A 20,016-nucleotide genomic window follows, 5' to 3' on the forward strand; every position below is an offset into this window, starting at 1 on the left:
TGAGTCAAAGGTGGAAGAACTGACAAATTTCATGTCAGAAGCATCGCTGGCAGAGGGTCAACCTGCACAGGTTTACAACTGCAGTTGGTACAGCTAATAACCCCTGGGCTAAATGCTTATCTGCCTTTATTTCAGTTATCTGAATTAAGGATGGAGGCAGCATGACATCTCTTGCCATTTGTGCAACTTTTTTAGATGAATATTGCAGCTTCAAGAAAAATGAATAATTGGACTTTTGAGCACAGAGTGGAACCATGAAACCTATAGGGATTCCTCTAGCACTAGTCACTAGTTTGCATATTGCGAGTTAACTGCAATTCATGAAGAGTTCTGGCTAAAAATAACTCCTGGGCTCGACGTTGTCTGGCAGGAGCCACTAGTTAAGAGGTCAAGTGAAGCTGATCCTTCAGGAGCGTTGGCTGTTGCAGTGAGGTGACCCCATCTCCTGTTGGCCTGTCCTTAGCTGACTTGGGAGAATGGGGAGCAGAGGCTGCGGAAAGCTGCTGTGCCCCAGGACTGCCAGAGGGCAGGCAGCATGGCATGCACCGAGGTGCCAACCTCTGGTACCCAACTGCAACCTTCTCCATAGCAGCCCTCCTTTCTTCACACCCGGCATAACCAGGAGAAAAGGTTACTGGCTCTTGAGCAGAGATCTCTCTTTTTTTTCTCTTTTCTTCCTTTTTTTTTTTTTTTTTAAAGAAAAAATAAGGCACTCCAGTTCTTTTGTGCAATATCTTCATTTTATTTTGTTTGCCTACAATTTCAGCAGAGTGTATCCGTACTACCAAAATCCGATCAGATGACTACAGTTCAGAATTATTTCCACATTATGCTTTGTTTTAATATGAAAAATGCCACAAGCTAGGCCCAAGAAAAAAGGCTGACTCAGTTCCACTGAGCTCTGTCTGAAGAAAGTCTTATTTGAAGATGAGAGATGTGTTGGTAAGGCTGTCTGTCATCTCTAGTTTATTAAAAAAAATTGCTAGGAGGCACTAAAGCTGTCCACTGCCTTTCCCTCTGTTCCTTCACTCAAAGGTGCTTCATTCACATCGACTTTACCATAGCAGTTTTGTGTAAAACAAGATTTGATTTCAGAGTATTTAGAGGTTAGTGTTCTCTCCAGTGCTGTGCTGCAGACTGGCTTGTGCTCCACTGCAGTCACTTTCCCAGCCTTTTTAGAGAACAGATCGGAGATGTTAGGAAAGTATGTGAATCTTTTCTTCTCTTTTTTTTTCTTTAAGCACACGGTGAAGTAGAACTAGCAGGGAGCATGCTCTCCTACGCCACGGCAGTTGGACATGGCAGCTCCCTTTCAGCTCCCTTCCCATGTGTCTGATCCATGGCTAAATAGCCACGTGGCCAAGCCAGCCCCAGACTGAGTCTGACAGCTGGACTCATCAAGTCACTGTAGAGAGCAGTTTAGATGGTATCTTTGGAACAGCCTGGGCTCCCAGCACATAGCTCAAGGGAATCTTTTGTGCACCCTCAGGTATTGAATCCGTGGTGATTGTTCCTGAGATTGTCCTACAGATCCCTCTCAGACAAAGTCATTAAAAATCAAATTGGTTTTAATGATGAACGACTTGGGAAACAAGAGCTCCAGGGCAATACTTTAGATGCCCCAAGGAATTGGTGCTAGGTGGATGGTAATAGTGGTAACAAGAAGAATCCAGGTGGGGCTTCCCAGGGCCTTATGGAGACTTAACAAATTTAAGCTGTGTCTCTAAGTGTTCCCAAGTTCTGCCCTTTGTGGCTGGAGCTGGAGACTACCTGGCCCCAGAAGGGCTCTGTGAGCATCCCAGGTAGGCAGGCAGGGCTTTGGCTCCTTGAAAGCAAGGGAGGAAAAGGGGGAAAAGAGAACTTTATGATTTCTCCTGTTTCAAGGAAGTCTCAGCAGTGAGGTGAGTAAAGGAGAGGTGATAATGATCTGCAGCAGTCTGCAATTTTGGTGTGGTCCTGCCTGCACAAGTCAGAGGCTCTGCCAGTGTGCAAGGAGCTGCAGAAAAGGAATCTGTCTCCTTTGCTTGCCTGGGTGTCTGCCCTGCAACTGCACCAAAGCATACCCAGGAAACTGATGTATTTCTGTGGCTGTGTTTCTCAAACATATAGGGGCAATAAATTAAAATGTAGGTTTTCTTTTACAGATTAGTCTCTCTGGGAAACAGTAACACCCGAGTGAAAGACATTGTTCATGCTGCTGTTAACAGGCCTGGCAACCTGGGTTTTCCTGCAAATCATAGTAAATGTGGGTCCTGGAGAACATATGCTCCGAATGTTGGGGGAAACAAGTGATAAATGTATTTTTTATGTAATCAGCTGGAGTGGCTTTGCTTTTCTTGTTTTAATAATGTGGAAGTGAAATATGCTTGTGAAGAGGGAAATTCTCAGGGAGGTATGAGGAGATTTAGAAGGTCTCTTTCAGTCGGTACCTGTGCTCCTGCTTCAGTTAGGCACTCCTGGAAGGTTTTACAAGTACTGAGTTGCAAAGAGCTGTATGTGCACCATCCTGGTTAGCACTGATAATCAGCTGAGTTGCATGAATAGTGAATATTCACAGTCAGGTCCATTCACATTCACAAGCAAGTAATTTCCATTGGCATTCAGCACTGTTTATTTGAGCCCTCAGTAGATGGAAGCAGATGGGGCAAAATTCACCACACTGACATAATGCTGGTAAGACATTACTGTTCAGAGAAAGGTATTTTGGACTCTGTAGTATACTGCTGCTCTAACAGCAGCTCTTGACCCAGAGCTTGGCTGCAATTCATTCTTCTCAGGTCTCTGGCGCCTTTCTGAAAGCTGGTGCAGAGCACCGATGTGGTTCCTCTGTAAACCCCAGTTGCTAACTGCCCTAGCAAAGTTGCTTTGTTCCACTGTAAACTTACTGCACCAATGAACCCAGAAGTTCAAGGAGTTTTTATGCTGGTTTATGCTACTGAGAGCGTATTCTGGGTAGGATGGGACTGGGTAAACAAGGGAAAGAAGCTGCGAAGTGAAAACAAAACAAAACAAAAAACAAATAGGATAGAAGTGGAACAGAGAGAACAGAGTGGAAAACAAATACAGAAGGACTGTGGAAAAAATAAGAATAAAGATGCGCAGAAGGAAGATTTCTCATAAAAAATTAATAGGGTACATATACTTTATATAGAACACCATTCACGCTAAGACTCCTTTGGAGTGCAGTTTGGTCTTTTATATACACCATTGGCTTATCTTGTGCTGTAAGGACACTTGAGAGTAGAGGGTTGAGTGAAAGGGGCTTGACCGGTGGAAGGACTGATTGCAAACCTCTGCTTCTGAATGCCAACACTGTTTTTTTTTATTCAAGTTTGATTGTCCTTACTCCACTGGACAAGGAGCCCACTTTGCTGAAAATCATCAAACACCATGGTCTGGAAGTAAAGGAAGAAACCTAGTCAGTGAAATGATGGAGGAGCTCAGTTTGGGATTTAAAATTAGGGGGCTGCAAGCTTCTTTGAGCTGTCTGAAGTGTTGGGAATTAAAAAACAAAACAAAACAAAGAAAACATGGCCACAGTGACAAAAAATACAATAAAATAAAGAGGATGAAAGTGGGTGTGAGAATAGGAGAAAGAGGCTGAATGAGCATTGAATCTGGGAAAAAAACAAAGGCAGAGGGCTTGGAGACTTTGGTCCTTGAGTTCTCTTCCTTGTTGTTGCCGGGAGCCATACCTTCCAGTCCTTTTAAAACATACATCAGGATTTGGGATTTGTGCTCAAACACAGTCTTCAGGCTTGCCAGGACTTTCTAAATTTTGTCCCTTGAAGAAGAGGCAAAATGTGGGAACTGCTGAGGCTCGGTTTGGAGTAACCTGGAAAGAGGGAAATGCAATGACTGAGGGGTGTCTGACAGCAGACGTTTTGTCTGTTGGGACGGGTTGGGTCCAACGAACCCACAGACTTCACCAACCACAGTTGGGTTTTCTTTGTGTGTGTTTGTTATGGAACAAAATCGTGTGTGCATACTCAGATATTGCCCCAGAAAAGACGTTTGTGCAATTCTTTTGTGTTGTCAAAACACTGGGCAAGAGCATTGCTAAAGCTGCTGGGGACTTTTCAGAAGACAAGGTTTCTTTTGAGAAGGGCAGCTTGGATGCTGGCTGCGTTTCACAGGCTTCATTTACATGTGCTGAGGCTGCGCAGCTTCCAAGCTATAAGTCCATTGCAACTGCCCCCCTCTCTTTTCTCCTGTTAGATGCAGCGTGCTCCAAAATAACATGGAGACGCATTATAACATGCAAAAAAGGTCCTAGGGAGTAAATTTATAATACGGCTCGAGTTGGACGGTTTGGTTAAAAATAAACAAATTCTTCCCAAGCAACGAGAACTCATGTTTAAACCTTGTGATCTTTTGTGGTTTGAATCGTGCCTGGCATCCCTTCCAGGTGGCACTGGGACTGCCAGCAAAGTTCAGGCCGTGGCTGTAGGACGGCTCTGGAAGACGCGGTGTTACTGCACAGTGCCCGCCCTGCACCCGCAGAGCTCTCCGTCCCCAACATGGTGCACTGAGAGCAGCGCTAAGGTTACTGTTTATATTTATCAGTTAACTTGCTAATTTGAAGGGAAAGCAGTGAAGTGGAAATGTAGAAAATAGAAACAACATGAGCAGGTCAAAATATCCAAAACAGCAATATAAAATGTTCCGGTGTAAATACATTTCTATAAAAGGTGTGAATGAAACTTCAAGAAAAAAAAGGAAAAGAAGATGATGGATTCGGCACAGTCAATGAACACAATTATAAGTAGGTATTGGAGGAGAATATTCCACCGACCATGGATCCACAGATAATAATTAATAAGAACTGAGTGCACTTGAGGCAGGCAGGTGCCCGCGTTATTTCACAGCTGGCTGTTCAGAGGGTAGAGGTACTCACCTTTGCCCCAGATCTTAATAATTTTCTGCAGTTTTATCATTAAATCAGCATATAATTGGGAAGGAAATTAGGTTTTTTCGTCGCGAGAGCAAAGCAATACCGTTAATTTAATCACTCGTAGGAAAGGCTTTCTGTTGTCGTTCGGTATTTTGCTGTGGCTTTTTTTAATTAAGTAAAGTAAAAACAATGCCATTTTTGTCATCTGCGCTCGGTGAAAATATGACAGTGTGATGTGATTTGCAACTTAAGCACAAGCAGGGAAAACCGTGCGTTTTATCAGAACTGGCAATAATGAATTACAAGGGAACACAAATAAGCCGAGAATATATCTGAGACTTACAACAATTTCTGAAGTTTTTAATATCTGCGGGAAAAAGGCTATTTCAAGAGCTGTGCTGCTTCTTATTTATTTTTTCTCTCAGCAAAATCACCATAGCCTGCTATAATAATTGAATTCATTTAGCCTTTAGAATGCTCAAGTTTGCAAATAACAATGAAAATGAATATTTCATGACAAGGCGGATGATCAATTATAGTTTGGTGACTTTGACTGGTAGCCCCGCATGACGGATCCAGCACTTACATTTGTGCAAGACTTTTGAACCCAGCTAATTAAAAAAAATACAACTTCAGAAAGCACGGAGGCAGGTGGGGCCGGTCAGACAAGGCCTTCGTGTGCTTTTTTTTCCTGTTGTGGGAAACATTTTGCAGTTACGTTTGGTACCTTGGCTTTGTTATGTGTTCAGCGGTAGTGCCACCATAAACCAGTTGCACCTGCAGCAGCCTCTGTTGTCACAGCGGGTGAGCTGCGAAGGGCTTAAACCCAGAACCTCTGCTGTTAACGGCGTGCCTGCATGTCAGGGTTTTCACGTGACAAGAGATTTTTTTTTTTTCCTTCTCTTCCCCTCCTTGCAATGAGAAAAGGCTTGGCTCAGGCCACAGTAGAGTGCTTGTAGGGAAATGCAGGCAGGAACCCATGCAGTCCTGGGCAGGATGGGGCAGTTGCATGCAGGAGCACTGGGTTCCTCCACTGAGACACTGAGCCGACTAAAGAGCAGCAGAGGAATGCCTCATGTAGCTGGGTGTGGGGTCAGGCTCCCTCGCTGTCACAGGTGAGATGACTGCAGGAATGGCTTTGATGGATACTTCCTCCATTCCTGGGAAGTCGAATTTTATTCATTTATTCCCCTCCCCCCCCCCCCAGCGCGTTCGTTGGTGGCAAAACCGACTCTGCTTGCAGTTACCAATGAGAAATTAACTTTGTGAGGTGTAAAATCCCCAAGTGAATAAAATGTCAGAGCGCGTTGTAACTTTGGCCGAACTCTGGGGTGGCCTCTCCCTGCTGAGCTGTGCTGCGGCCGCGCGAGGCTGGAGGCTGCTCCGAGCACACGTGCTGCAGCCCGGCTCTGTCACCTCGCTGCTTCTTTAGCGTTAACACAGCTCTGTCTGTTGTTTGTTTTTGGGGGGGGGGAAGAAAGAAAGAAAAAAGAAAGAAAAAGCATTGAGAAAAGCCAGGCTGTGAGGGTCGGGAGCTGTTCCGTGGCAGGCAGTGCCCGATCTCGGGGGTGTGGCGTGGCAATGTGATTTTAATCACAGCGTGGTGCTGCTGGAGACTCAAAGGTCTGAGTGGCTTTTAAAAAGATTTACTTCGCTCAGCCTGGGTCTGCCTCTGAGCGACGTCACGGCTGGAGCGGCGGCACAAGAAGGCTGGATGAGTGACAGCCCAGCCTACTTTTTAATAGCTTTGTCATGTGACGGGGACCAGTAGTAAGACAGGTGCCTTCAGTTCACTCTCAGAAAGGGTCTCGTTGCTGCATGCGTGTGTGCTCCCTGCCCGGCTCTGGATTGCGCCTCGCGAGCGGCACCGCTGCGGTTCGGGAGCTGGATGGCGTGGGACATGTGCAACCAGGACTCTGTATGGAGTGACATCGAGGTGAGCGGGGCGCGGGAGAGGGGCTGCGGGCGCACTTTGCAAACAAGTCTGGATCTTATCTGAACTCCACTAAGTTTGCTATTTTAAGGTTACTCTGCGATGCCTTGAGCAAATCAAAGCTTAGCTCCTGTCATCAGTATCTCCTGCAGTTGGAAACTATTTTCATGTGCCTCTGGCTCGCTTTCCCCGTCATATGCAATATTTATGCTCTAAGATATTGATATGAATCAGTGTCTGAAGTCTTTCCAGTGGCATTCGGTGGCCTGGTTGGAAAAATGCCATGTTTATTTAGAATGAGATTAACGTTTCTTTTTTCCACAAAAAGAAAGAAAAGAAAAAAAAAAAGGAAAAGATGTAGTAGTTAAAATTAACCAGTGGCTTCCTATTTTCCTTGCTTGTTTCACTCTGCTCTGTTGAAGGTTTCCTCCTTGTTTATCAGCTGCAGGATTCAAACCCCCACACGGGAACGAACACCCCGGTGTTTTGCTTTAGATGCTTTTAAAGGGGATTTCTGGAAGTAGCTGTTTTCCTGCTTCTCGTGGTGCTGGAATAATCACCCTGTAGCTGTGCCCTGTAGGGCAGGGCTCTCAGTCCGCACAAGCAGTCGAGCAAATGGTTAAATCCCACTGTACAGCAGAGACAACAGGAGGAACCGTGAGAATAGAGTTTATGCAGGACTGTGTGAACTGCTGCTGCTGCCGCTGCCGCCGCTGCTGCTTGTGTAAAAATAGACGGCAATACATCAAACCCACAGCTTCTGCTGGCTACAATTCATACAGGGGGAAAAAAAAAAAAAAGCAAAAAGCAAGCAGCTCCCTGGTAATCTCTGGAGGATGAAGTGAGGTGTGAGGATTTCTGCACGGTTGCGTTGGGCAGAATGGAGCCTTACCTGGAAGTTTGGGCAACTTGGGAAGCGAGGCAAACTTTGTGTGGACCCCGTCGAGAGGAAGGCAAAACCCAGAGCTGCCGGAGGAGCCGACCTGCCGCTGCGAGTGGATCAGTGCTGGTAATGCTCCCCCTGGGCAACAGGGGAGGGAGAAACAGGTTCCATGCGGTGCCTTTTAAATAAGATGTCCATGCCAGGCAGATACCCATCTGAAGTAAAAATGTGACAGCGTTCTCCTGTGTGTTTTTCCTATCTGGCAGAGCGTGCAGGCGGGTCCTTAAGTCTTTTTGTCGTGTTTTAAATATTTGCAGCTTGCCATTGTATCCACTGATTTCTGTTTGCATATTGTAATTGCTCTTATCTTGTTTTGATTTCTTGGTGAAGTGGAATAGATATGGATAATTCATATGTCCTGTAGCTATTATGAGTCAGGGCTGTAAGTGGATGACTTTCTGGCTCCAGAGTCCTAATTGTTTCTGAGTAGCTGGAGTATCCTGTGGGTTGTTGTCTGGCTTGTAGCGTGGGTCTCAGCTGCTGGAGCTTCGTTTTTCCATCATGTATTATTCCTAATGCTGCGAGGAGCTGATTGAGGAACCGGCTTATATGGAAATATTGAAGATTTATTTTAATCACTAGAGTTCCTGCAGTAATTTCAAGCTAGTAACAGAATGGATAATTTATGTCAATGACTTCTTCATAGTGTGGAGGGGGAAAAAAAAAAGAATTAAAAAAAAAAAGATTTGATCTTAATATTAATTGTGCAGTGCCGGGTTAACTGTTGGTAGGATTTTAGCAACGTGCTCCTGCACGGCACTTCCTGGAGCAGTGGAGCAGTGCTGCCTGCTGTGCTGGCTCTGGGGATCACCTTTACCGGTCTCACAGATTGCAGGCGGCAGGCACCGGAGGCTGCTTTCATTTTTTGAATCATTAATGTTTGCTGTCAACTTAAAATGTATTAGATTCTCACTCCCATAATGACAGGACGGCGCACTGCTTAATAAAGGCCTGCATCGCCGTAGCTGATCGGCGTCCCCAGTGTTCCACAGTTTAATGAAGGTGATGTACAGTAAGGTTGCAAGGATTGATAGAGAGAGCCCACATGACACTCATTGTAGCAACTCTGTCTTCCTTTGCTGGGTTCACCCCCTCGGCTCTTCGAAAAACTTGTTAAAAATAAAACGGAATTATTTTTTCATTAATATAATGAATATGGCACAAGTCCAGTCTTTTTTTTCTCTTTTTTTCTTTTTTTTTTCTTTTTCTTTCTTCTTTTTTTATTTACCTTCAAAGGCATTAAAAAAAATGTCCAAAAGGTTAATGGAGAATTATACTTAATTATAATGATTCATTATCATCATTGCAGTTAAGCTAATTTATTGTTTGCATCTGAACTAAGAGGGAAAAAAGTCGGTTGGAGTGAAATAACGCACGGTAATTAGCCTTTTGTGTTTAGTGACTGCTTTATCCTCCTAAGTGTTACTCTGAAATTAAGGCTGTGGTTACGGAATAACCATGGTATCCAGTAACGGTGGGAATACAGTAGGTTGTGTTGTGGCGATGCAGGTGCACCTGTTACAGATGTATAGCAAACAGTAAATATCAGCATGTCAGATAAGGACAGTTTCAGGACTTGGAGCGTTAAATCTGGCATCATCCAAAGGCCAAATATAAATTAATAACAGGAACACTTGCTGCTAATGTGTCTCAGATTAGAAACATAATGTCATATTCAGAAACATTGATTTTATTATCATGTCAACATTGGCAAGAGCATATATACTTCATTTCAGCAATTGCATTTTTTAAGTGACATTGTGGTCATTACAGGCAAATGAAAGCTGTGATGAGCAGAATTTTTTTTTAATACAGTTGTTTATGTTGCTCCAAAAGCCCATGGTAGGAACTGCAAAATACACGTAACTGAGAAATACCATGTTTAAGTGGGTAGTTCACAGAGTGAAGCTATTTTTACAAATGAAAGCATAAACAGATCAGCAGGATACTTTACAAGTCTGCGGCATCAGTTACAAACTACTGCCCTCCACAACACAAACGTGAGTGATGCTGAGGATCTACCTGTTCAGTCAAAAACTAGATTATCCTTTAATGAAATTGGTGATCTTGGCCAAGCATCAGAAAGGTCCTGTCTGCGTTACAAGCTTGCTGCTGGAAGATAGATGATACCTAGCACTAAAGAAGAGGGAACTCCTTTTTGATTCGTTTTCTTCTGTGACCAAAATAATAATAATAATAATAATGGTAATAATAATAATAATAATTAGGTGTGCATTGAAAATGAACTGAGTGAGATTTTGACTTCTTGAAGTTCTGCAGCCGCTTGAATAGCAGAAATAGAAACAAGTGTTATTTCAGAGCCTTGTTTTGCAGCCTCCTTTTTCTTCACCCCTTGGCCTTCTACGTGGTTATCTCTCCACGTCCTGCTACGCATAGAAGTTGGTCGCTGAATTACAGCCCGCACAGCTGCACTGGCTCTGTGTGCCAGCACAGGAGCCCTGCTCGTGGCCGCACTGCTGCATGCAGCCCGTGTGCTGCCAGCCGCCGAGCCTCCCAGAGGCCAAACCCTCAATGAAACGCTCCTTCAGAAGCTCCTGTTCGCGTGCTGTGAAAGGCGGCCCTTTGGAGAGGGACATTGATATTGAGCAATTCCCAGCGGTGGACACAGTGTTATTGTGCTCAGACTGCTCTCTTCAGAAAGTGGCACTTTCTGGGTTGACTTCAATCCAAATACGAGTTGGGAAGTCGTTCAAGGCACCCAGGCAGCTGATGGGAGCAGAGGAGGGCCTGCCGGCTGGGCATGCTCGGGGCCTCCCTTAGCACCCAATGAGTGGGCCCCCAGCACGAGGAGGATGTGGAGCTGTTGGAGTGGGTCCAGAGGAGGCATGAAGATGATCAAAGGGCTGGAGCAGCTCTCCTATGAAGAGAAATTGAGAGAGTTGGGCTTGTTCAATCTCGAGAAGAGAAAGCTCTGGGGAGACATCGTTGTGGCCCTCCATTGCTTAAAGGAAACTTACATACAGGAGGGAGACTGACTTTTTACATGTTCTGGTAGTGACAGGACAAGAGGTAACAGATTTAAACTAAAAGAGGGGAGATTTAGGTTAGGTATTGGGAACAAATTTCTTATTCAGAATATTTTTATTCAGGCTGCTCAGAGGAGATGTGGATGCCTCATCCCTGGAGGTGTTCAAGGCCAGGCTGGACGGACTCTGGGCAGCCTGAGTGGGTGGCAGCAGTGCCCACAGCAGGGCATTGGAACTGGATGTTCGTTAAAGTCCCTTCCAAGCCAAACCATTCCATGGTTCTGTGGTTCTGTGAAGTGTTTGGTGTGGAAGCATTTAGGCTCAGTTGACCTTACCACTCTTAACCATACTGTGCCTGTCAGCTGTAAAGGGTGGCGGGGTGTTCTGTGGGATCTCCGTGTCAATGTGAAAGTCTGGAGGTGGGTTCCAAGGGTACATGGTACAGTGCAGGAGGCATTGCTTCATCGAACGGCATTGACATATGGGGCTCCAGTGTATGCCAAGCTGTTCCTACGTGTTTTCCATAATTAAGGATTGGGTTTGATGGATACTCTAACATTTCAATTGCTATGCTAAAGTGGGTGTGTGATATTAATTTTTTTCTTGCTTAGTAGGTCAGTCAATACTCTATCTAGCTTCATACTAGCGTACAAAAGGATACTTATTCCAAGTTTATTTGTATTTGTCACTGCTCTGTTCACAAGTCATGGAGACAAAAACATGTTGCTCTGCTGAAGAGGCTCCATGCCCATTAGATTTTGTTCCCTACAGAAAGCAAAGTGTTCCACAGCCCTTCTCCATTGGGTTTGCTGAGTCAGCAGCACACCGCTGTGGGGCTGCTGGAGGGAAAAAAAAAACCCTCAGGTCCTTCAGCACAACTGCCATCAGGGACAGCTAGGGGCTGGATGGGAGGTCCTGGCCTGGGGCAATGACCTGACCTGCCCCTGTCACCCAGAGGTGAGCACAGGGATGTTCAGAACACACCCCAGTGGCCAGGCCCCTGCTTTGTGACTGGGTAGCTGAGTTCTGCCCATCATTTAGACACTGAGGAAATGGCACAGCAGCATCCCTACCCCATGCTTTGTTCTGCCCTTATGGCAACCACCATCATATCTCACCTCGAGGACTGTGGTAAGAATCTGGAAAAGCAAAAATGCGAGCATCTCCAGCTTGAGCTAGCTCCAGGGCTGAAGGCTGTAACAGGCTGTGCCTCCGTAACCTGAATGCATCAGGAAATGCAGGAAAGACCTTGCCCAGAGGTATTCATCTGTAACTTCTACCTTCGCTGGTTTGCTCTGAAGCAGCAGAAGAATAAGGTCGCGCTTTGGCTTCTGCTGTTGGAATTTATAAACCTTTGGATGCTATTGTTGTCAAAAGCTACAGGGAGAAGGAAATTCACTGTTCCTGTACAGAGATGTGATAGAGAAGGCAGCTTATGCCTTCCTATTATGGATTATGCCCTCCTATTTCCCCCTCCTCTTTGCATACCTGTCCAGTGCTAAAAAAGATCTAATAGTGTGGTTTTTTAATTTCAGAAAACAATTCTAGTGACCCTGTGCTATAGCTTAATCGAGGCTTAATTCTTATCACATGATATTAAAGTTAATAGATTCTTGGCAATTAATGAAACTGTTTCTACATTGCTGTTTCCTGCAGTGTGCTGCTCTGGTTGGTGAAGACCAGCCTCTCTGCCCAGACCTCCCAGAACTTGACCTCTCCGAACTAGACGTGAACGACCTGGATGCAGACAGCTTCCTGGGGGGGCTCAAGTGGTACAGCGACCAGTCTGAGGTCATCTCCAGCCAGTACAGCAATGAGCCTGCCAACATCTTTGAGGTAAGGGAAGGCAATTCCAGTGAATCCATGCTTTTTCTTTTTCTTTTTTTTTCCTTCAGCCTGGTGGGCAGTGGTTTTACTATCTTTCCCTCATTAAGAAATAGCAAACGTGGTGATGTGCGTTACAGGTTCCGCCTGGTGCCTTTAATCCTCATGATCAAAAGCAGGCCTGTGATCTGGAGAGGGAGGGGAAACAACCTTGAAAAGAATTAAATGGAAGTTTTGATTTTTGAAAGGAAACGGATGAAGAGCGCCTAAAGTACACAGCACTGTGGCGTAACAAGGAGGAGTTGCACAATTGTCAGTGGTGAGGAAAAACAAAAGTTGAAACCTGTTTGCTGTTTTCCTCTTGCACTCTCTGGAAAGGAGCAGAGTGCAGGCAGCTGTTGGCTGGTGGAGAGCTGGGGCCAGTGTCTGTTTCCTGTGGTGGGCACTGGCACAGGCTGCTCAGAGAAGGTGTGGATGCCCCATCCACCAAAGGCCAGGTTTGGTGGGCCCTGAGCAGCTTAATCTGGTGGGTGGCAGCCCTGCCCACGGTCAGATCCAGGTGATCTTTAAGGTCCTTTCCAACCCAATCCATTCTGTTACTGAGATTCCTAAAGGTCTTCACTGCATCAAAAATTCCCACTTGTAGCACTGCAGTGCAAGATATTTTGTATACAAGTGAAAAGGTCCTCTTGGCTTGAGTGTGGGAGAGGAAATGGGTAAATATGGCAGACAAAGCAGTGAGGACTGATAGTTGCTGATGGTGTGGGATGTTTCGCAGATCTCCTGGTGGAAAGTAGGCTTAAAGCTGAAGGACAGATTTAAATGTTTTCTTTAAAATATTGCCTTGGGGTTCAGGGTGTGCAGGAGGAGGTTGCAGTCCTTTTGTCTCTGTCTCGAGTCTTCTTTCTTTCATTTTGTCAAACCTTCATGATTCTCCACCCCATAGTGATGAGGCTGCCAGTCCTCCCAGACCCTTTAGCCACCTTCTCTCTATGATAATAGAAAGTGTAGTAGATTGTCCACAGGCTGGGAAATGGGGCAATAAATTGATTAGCTGGCAGAAAGACCTTATGCAGCAGTAAGCGGCTGGGGCCGCCTCTCCCTTGGCTGACCCAGGAAGTCCAGCCGGCCCCACTTGCTGGGGGAAGCCCCAAATGATCACTCTGCAGCTTAATAGCTGGAAAAGATTAACTGCCACAGTGTAGTAAAATGCTTCTGAAGGTAAAATATAGCTTTCCTAGAACGTCCTGAATGAAATTCTTCTTCTTTGTATACAGTCATAAACCCATGGTGATCTCCGTGGTGCTGATAAGGTTACTCTGGATTTATACTTATCAGTGTAACTGATGATAGGAGCTGGCCCTCTGTATTCAGCCTTCCTACAGTTCACACCAAACTCGTTTGTAAATAATTTTATTCAAATCAAAATGCATTGACCCTCTCTCTTCATTGGTTTTATAACGTTCTACATCACAGTTTATGAAACTTCAAAAAGATGCCTTGTTCTTGAATGTCAGTCACACCCCCACGTGAATTGCAGCTTGACGCGTGTCAATTTGTGGTGGTCAGTAGCAGGCTGACAGCAGGACGGGTGACACACTTCCAGCTGAGAGCAGAATTAGCACTGCATGGAGTGGGTTTGCTTTTGTTGTAACCGAGGATATGTATTCTTCCTCATTCATCAAAAGCAAAAGGCATTTTTCTTTTGGAAGAATCAGGGAAAGATAGACTGTCAAAATTTGAGTTCCTGATAAGTAATATAATAAAGCATCTACTGACTTGAAGCACACAGACTGTTCCAGTTAGAAATGGAACTTGACCACAGGCTTCTAGCTGGTCCTGTGCTGCACTGCACTGCACTGTCTGCAATGGTGGCCAAAGCCACCTCGTACAAAATTGTCTCGTTTACATAGTGACGATTCTCCTGTATTACTTGGAGGGTAATTATCTCTTCCTACCTGAGACAGTTCCAGTTCTGAAAATCAAAGCATGTTGCAGGCAGTGAGACAAGCATCCAGGCTGGTACCTAACCTTACTGGGATGTGATGGCAAGGAGGTACTGGTCATTTCAGGAACCTCACTGGTCTGGGTGCATCTTGAAGATGAACAGCCCCAGTGAGAAGAAGTAGGTGGCATGCAACTGGGGAGGTTGCATCTAGGCTGCAACTGGTAGGTCAGAAATAATAATTTGGAAATGAAATACGTAACTTTTTTCCTAAATGGTGAATTCTGTTGTCCTTGCTATAAGTGCCTGGCTTTCCTAGCACCCACAAACTTATAGGATGCTTCACTGTCTCTGACAGCACAGCTTGGCCCATACTTACCTTACTGTAAGTACAAATTGTTCTCTAATAGCATTTTGCAATACTGCAGTGCCAGAGAGAGTTTTCACTTTTGTGGTGTTGTATTGCTATTTCTTTGTTGCTTGGCCCAGGAAGATGGGAACGAAACAGTTATTTTCTCCTCCCATGCATTAACCCTGTCCCCAGTCTCCATTGTGCAGCTGGATACATAGCACTATATCTTCTCTCTGCTGCTCTGTAATGTGACGACTGGGGGTGCTCAAGAACAGAACAAGATGTGTTCTTTCTCCAGAGGTTATCTCGGATACTCTGCAAGGAACTATTTGTTTTAAATCAGAGAACTGAAGTTTTATGCAGTTTCCCATTTGGTAATCTCTGGATTTTTCCATATTGATCCACACTGGCTTTTCTTTCTAAGGAAAATATCATAAATAACTTAAAAAAAAAAAAACAAAAAACAAAAAACAACTCTCGTATCATTGTGGGAGTAATAAGTTTTATTTAACTTATGCTTCCAGATGAGGCCTAGTCATTTGAAAATAGAAATGCAATCTCTTTGGACTGGAAGGGAAAGAAATAGAATGGTGAATAAAGTCGGGAAGCACAAGTACAGTGTTAATTGAACAAGCCATGCAGTGTTAATTGCAAAACCTAACCTTGAATGAAGCACACTCTCCTTTAAGTTATGAATGTAGTACACTTCTGTCTGGGAGAGGGCCTATGTTCAAAAATCCTTTTACAAAGTTCCTGACTGTCTCAAGCTGGTACTTTTTTTTTTTTTTCTTTTTTGTAAATATTTTAAGAAATGCTATATTTCAGTATTTCAGAAAGTGAATTTTCAGGCATTCTGCAACTCACATTCCCAGAAGCTTGCTTGAACTGAGCGCCCGCAAGCCTAGATAATTCCAATAGCACTGCAAGTCTCATGGATGAGAAATTATTAATAGTTACGGTAGCAACTAGGAGCCAAATGAGATAAAGCTCCAATTAGTCTAGATAGCATGTAACTGTTGAGTATAAGTCCCCGCCCCCATATGCCTAGGTGCGGTGAGATATTGGCCCAGCACTGAAGCACTCCAATATCTTGCAGAAGTGGCTTGCTCACTGCTGCATTATGCTGCTCACAAGGCAGCACGCAGGATCCTGTACCCAACCAGTTCTGTTTGCCCCAACACACTGGTTCTTACCTGCATCTATATGTATGCATATTATGTATTAGTTGATTTCTTTCTGTTCACAGCTTCATAACTTCTGTTTTTCACCTAGTTTTGTTTGACTCTTGTTCTGGGTACTGGAAGTACAGAATGAAGGGGTTCATTCACCTAAGGCCGCTCTCTACTGTCACAAGTTTGTGGAACAAAATAATTAACAAGTCACCCAAGATAAGTTGTGTAGATGTTTCACTGCTTCGTTCACTTTCTTTATTTGTTTTTGCAAAGAACCAGCCCTTAAAAAATCGTGTTTTTGACACGATTAACTTGGCTTGTGTTAGAAAATCAAAACGGTTAGGTTTCCTTTCTTCAAGTCAATGCTTTGTGAGCTGTAGAACTTGATGTGACGCGAATGGGAAGAGTTTTGGTCTCAGAAACTGTTGTCCCCTGAGGCTTCTTCAAATGTACCATATTCTATCAGAGAAGGTTAGTCATATTTAAAATTATTTATGACCCGTGCCTAGCATTTTGGAGAGATAAGGTATCTGCAGTGGATACATCTCTTTGTTGGCATTACTTACAAATAGCTCCATTGAGGTAAAGAGAAAATGCAACCTATAGATAGAAAATGGCCTATTAAACTATAATGAACTTGTGTAAAATGTCTGTAGCTGTGCTATTCTCATATTTGGAAAAACACACTTTTAGCCTTTCCGAAGACTTCAGAAAACCAGAGTTGCCAGCCTGTCTGTGGATTTGTTATGTACGTAATTCTGTGCTCCAGAGAAATGCTCAACAGATTTGATGACTTTATTTTTAATTGTTTTGCATAGGTGTAGCCCAGGTCACTTTTCAGGGCCATGCTATGCGCTGTGTTTTTGGAAAGCCTGAATTGGCCACTATATTTTATTCTAGGCTGCCAAAAATGCTGCATTATAAGCAGTGAGAATATGAGCAGAGAAAGATTCACGATGAAGTGCCTACTCTCTTAGTCCCAGCAGCAGGAAAATTCATAGGGATTACTGATTTCTTATCTACTTGGAAGAGTTTGCATCAGGAGGATGAGGATTGTAGAGGGGAGCCCTAAACGTCACCAGGATAATTGCACGGTTCGCGCTGTAGAGTCTCTTACACTCTGTGATGCTGCCAGTCTCTTTTACTATTTCAGGTTATTCATTCAAGGTTTGCAGCCAGATTGATTAATGAATTACCAGATCTTGCGTAAAATGACTTGGCCTGACTTTTAAACAACGACCAATGTTTTCTTTGCCAGTCTTGTGACTGGTGTTAATGGGTTTCCAGAGAACTGAGCCTGTATAGATTTTCTGTACTGGCCTCTCCTAGCATTTTTTCCACTTTTTAATTTTCTCCAGAACTAGTAGCCCAGGGCAGGCAGTTCAAGGAGATACAATCTCTGGGGACAAAAAGACATAGTAGTCAAACCCTTGATGGCTGATGCCCTTCAATGCCAAATCAGCATGATTTATCATAGCCATCTATTCAGCACAACAAAGTCTGGAGGTGAGCTGCGCGGTGTACCTCACACAATATGCATAACTAGAGCTCTGAACTTTGAAGGAAAGCCTCAGAGCTATTTGCAAAGTGCTGGTGCTTAGTGAATACTAAATTACATTTAGGAAATAGTCTACTGCTACCAGTTATACTTCATTTTTATTCTTGACACAGACACCTAAATCAGAGAACAGTAACATTTCAGAGATTATGGTAGCAGTTTGGGTATGTTCCAACACTATAATAGGATCAGAATTTTAAGGCCTTTTTTATTATTACCAATAGTCACTTAGTTTCTTCTGCAGCGTACTTTGTAGGGAATTACAGCTTTTACTAAAAAGATTAAAATGCTATTATGCAAATGATTGCAGTATGTTATTATGTTTACAAATTAACATCCATGGCTCAACACACAAATTAACTAACTATTCCATCTATATTATTAAGGATTTAATAAAGTAACTGTTGATAAAAATGAGGAGCTTGGAACAGTTAATAGGAACTGATTGTGATTTAACATAGAACTTAAACATTGTGTTTAATGGCATAGATGGTATAATGGCAGAATAAAGCTTATCAAAGTGCTTAAAAGAACTGAGGTTGTGCGAACAGCATAGCAGCATGTCTGTGGCCTCAGAGAAAAGACACTAAATAGCTCTGGGCAGTAACATGGAGCGGGCAGCCATCAGTGAGTCAGAAGGTACCGCAGGACATACCAACGTGTAGGCTGCTGCTCCAGTAAGTCGTTTTTTGCAGTGCTGATTAATGCATATTAAATGTTTTACATGATAAGCACATACAGGATACTTCAGAACTTGTGTCCCTCCAAAGTGCATCCTGTAATGAAATTCTTCTAAGGCAAATGGGATTTCACCGCTGAGAGTATCGCTGTATGACAAAAAAGGGGAAGGAGTTCAGACTGAGATGACTTTACAAACAGCACTGCAAATTGCTATTCCTAGCACTTCATAAGAGATCATAAAAGCAAACAGATAAGAGCTACCGAGGTCCCAGAGAAATGAATGTACAGTATGTGGTTACAGGATAGGTTTAATAGGGAAACAGACAACATTGTAGGTTTAAAACAAAAATAAACATCATAAGGGTGATGATGCAGATTCGGGATAGGAAACTTTGTAAGAACAATAAAAGGTAAGAGTGTATCATGAAAACAGCTCTTGAGAGTAGGAGGAAGACCCTCAATTCCAGGGGAAGAAAATATCAGAGGCTGGGCAAAAGAGCAAGAATTTTTATATTCCTAACAGAGCAGTGTCAGGTTTCATAGCATTTGAATGCGTTACCTTTGCAAATGCCTCTGGCCTGACTCAGATTTCTGCCCATACTAAATAGGAGCCCAGTCCAATGGCATTACGTCTGTGTGGAAGGTGTATGTAAACTGCAGTCTGTGGCTGGCTGTGCTGACATTTTAAAATGCTCAAGCAGTAAATGGAGTTTATTTCACTCAATCCAGCTGCTACGTAATTGGAAAAAAAATTATGCAAATGTCCTATATTGAGTGTGCTGCTCTTCCTTTCTTTTTTTTTTCCTGATTGGACAAACTGCAGACTGTCAAAACTTGCCTCTATTTTTGTGCAAGAACCTCACACATTGGTTGGAACCTTCAGGCAGGAAAGAACTCCCAAATGAACAACAACAACAACAAAAAAACAATTGCTTTGAGAGCTTATTGTTTGATGTATGAGGCCACCAAGACCATTCCCCAGGCGTGTGATCAGGAAAATGCAACTGATCTTCTCCACAGTCCCATTAAGGAGATATTTCACTGCTCTGCCAGGAATTCACCTGCAGCAGCCGAGGCTTCAGATGCTGCCGTGTCTGCACTCAGCTGAGTACCTGTCCTTTTTGCAGAGGGAGGCATAGCGCTCAGCAGAACAGTAGTAAGCTAATTAGGTCATTAGACGAATGTCTTGGCCCATGTTAAAACGAGCCCTTAAGGACACTGTGTTACACTGTGTTCCCACTGGCTACATATCTAAATACAAACTGGTGTCAGCTGCCATGCAGACAAAAATGTAATAGCCTCCTTTCACAGAGGTCATCTTAAATCCACTTTGGTCACAGTCACACTCCACATCTGTTTTAGTGAGATGCAGCTTTTTAAGGTAGCATTTGGACTTCATATGCACGCGAACAACCAAGCTATAAATTGCTACTGCAGGAGTTATTTTGAATAAGTGTATACAGTTTCATATTTATAATGGTGAGGCTTCATAATATTCGCAGTGAATATATAACACAGATCAGTTCAACAAGCATGAAATTGTATGTTGTCAGCTTGTCACATAAATAGAGCCATATTCTGGCTTACGATAATGTTCAACTAAATATTTTCTCCCCAGAACTGCAGAGGGGGTCACCAAAAAGTGGGATGGTGGCTCTGCCTTTTGTTGGAAAAGTGCTCGCTGAGGCTTTGCTGGTGTGAAGTAAATATTTTCGATGGAGCCTTCC

The 20,016-nt window shown here is 43.7% G+C and overlaps 1 protein-coding gene across 4 annotated transcripts in view; it reads left to right on the forward strand.

The window, feature by feature from the left end:
• The window catches only part of PPARGC1A (PPARG coactivator 1 alpha), a 347,559-nt gene that overhangs the window by 275,355 nt on the left and 52,188 nt on the right, over positions 1-20,016 (forward strand). For 2 of the 4 annotated variants that reach the window (XR_005859135.2, XM_040699025.2), the window contains exons 1-2: positions 7,659-7,836; positions 12,414-12,593. Coding sequence is in view for 3 of the 4 variants with exons in the window: in XM_040699025.2 (XP_040554959.1) it covers positions 7,708-7,836; positions 12,414-12,593 (309 nt within the window). In the remaining variant the exon portion in view is untranslated. Of the gene's footprint in view, positions 1-6,686; positions 6,831-7,658; positions 7,837-12,413; positions 12,594-20,016 lie in introns of those variants that run through there. The other 2 variants (NM_001006457.2, XM_015285696.4) reach the window with 2 other exon arrangements.

Source organism: Gallus gallus, chromosome 4 (assembly GCF_016699485.2).
Source record: "Gallus gallus isolate bGalGal1 chromosome 4, bGalGal1.mat.broiler.GRCg7b, whole genome shotgun sequence".
Classification (NCBI taxonomy): Eukaryota; Metazoa; Chordata; class Aves; order Galliformes; family Phasianidae; genus Gallus; species Gallus gallus.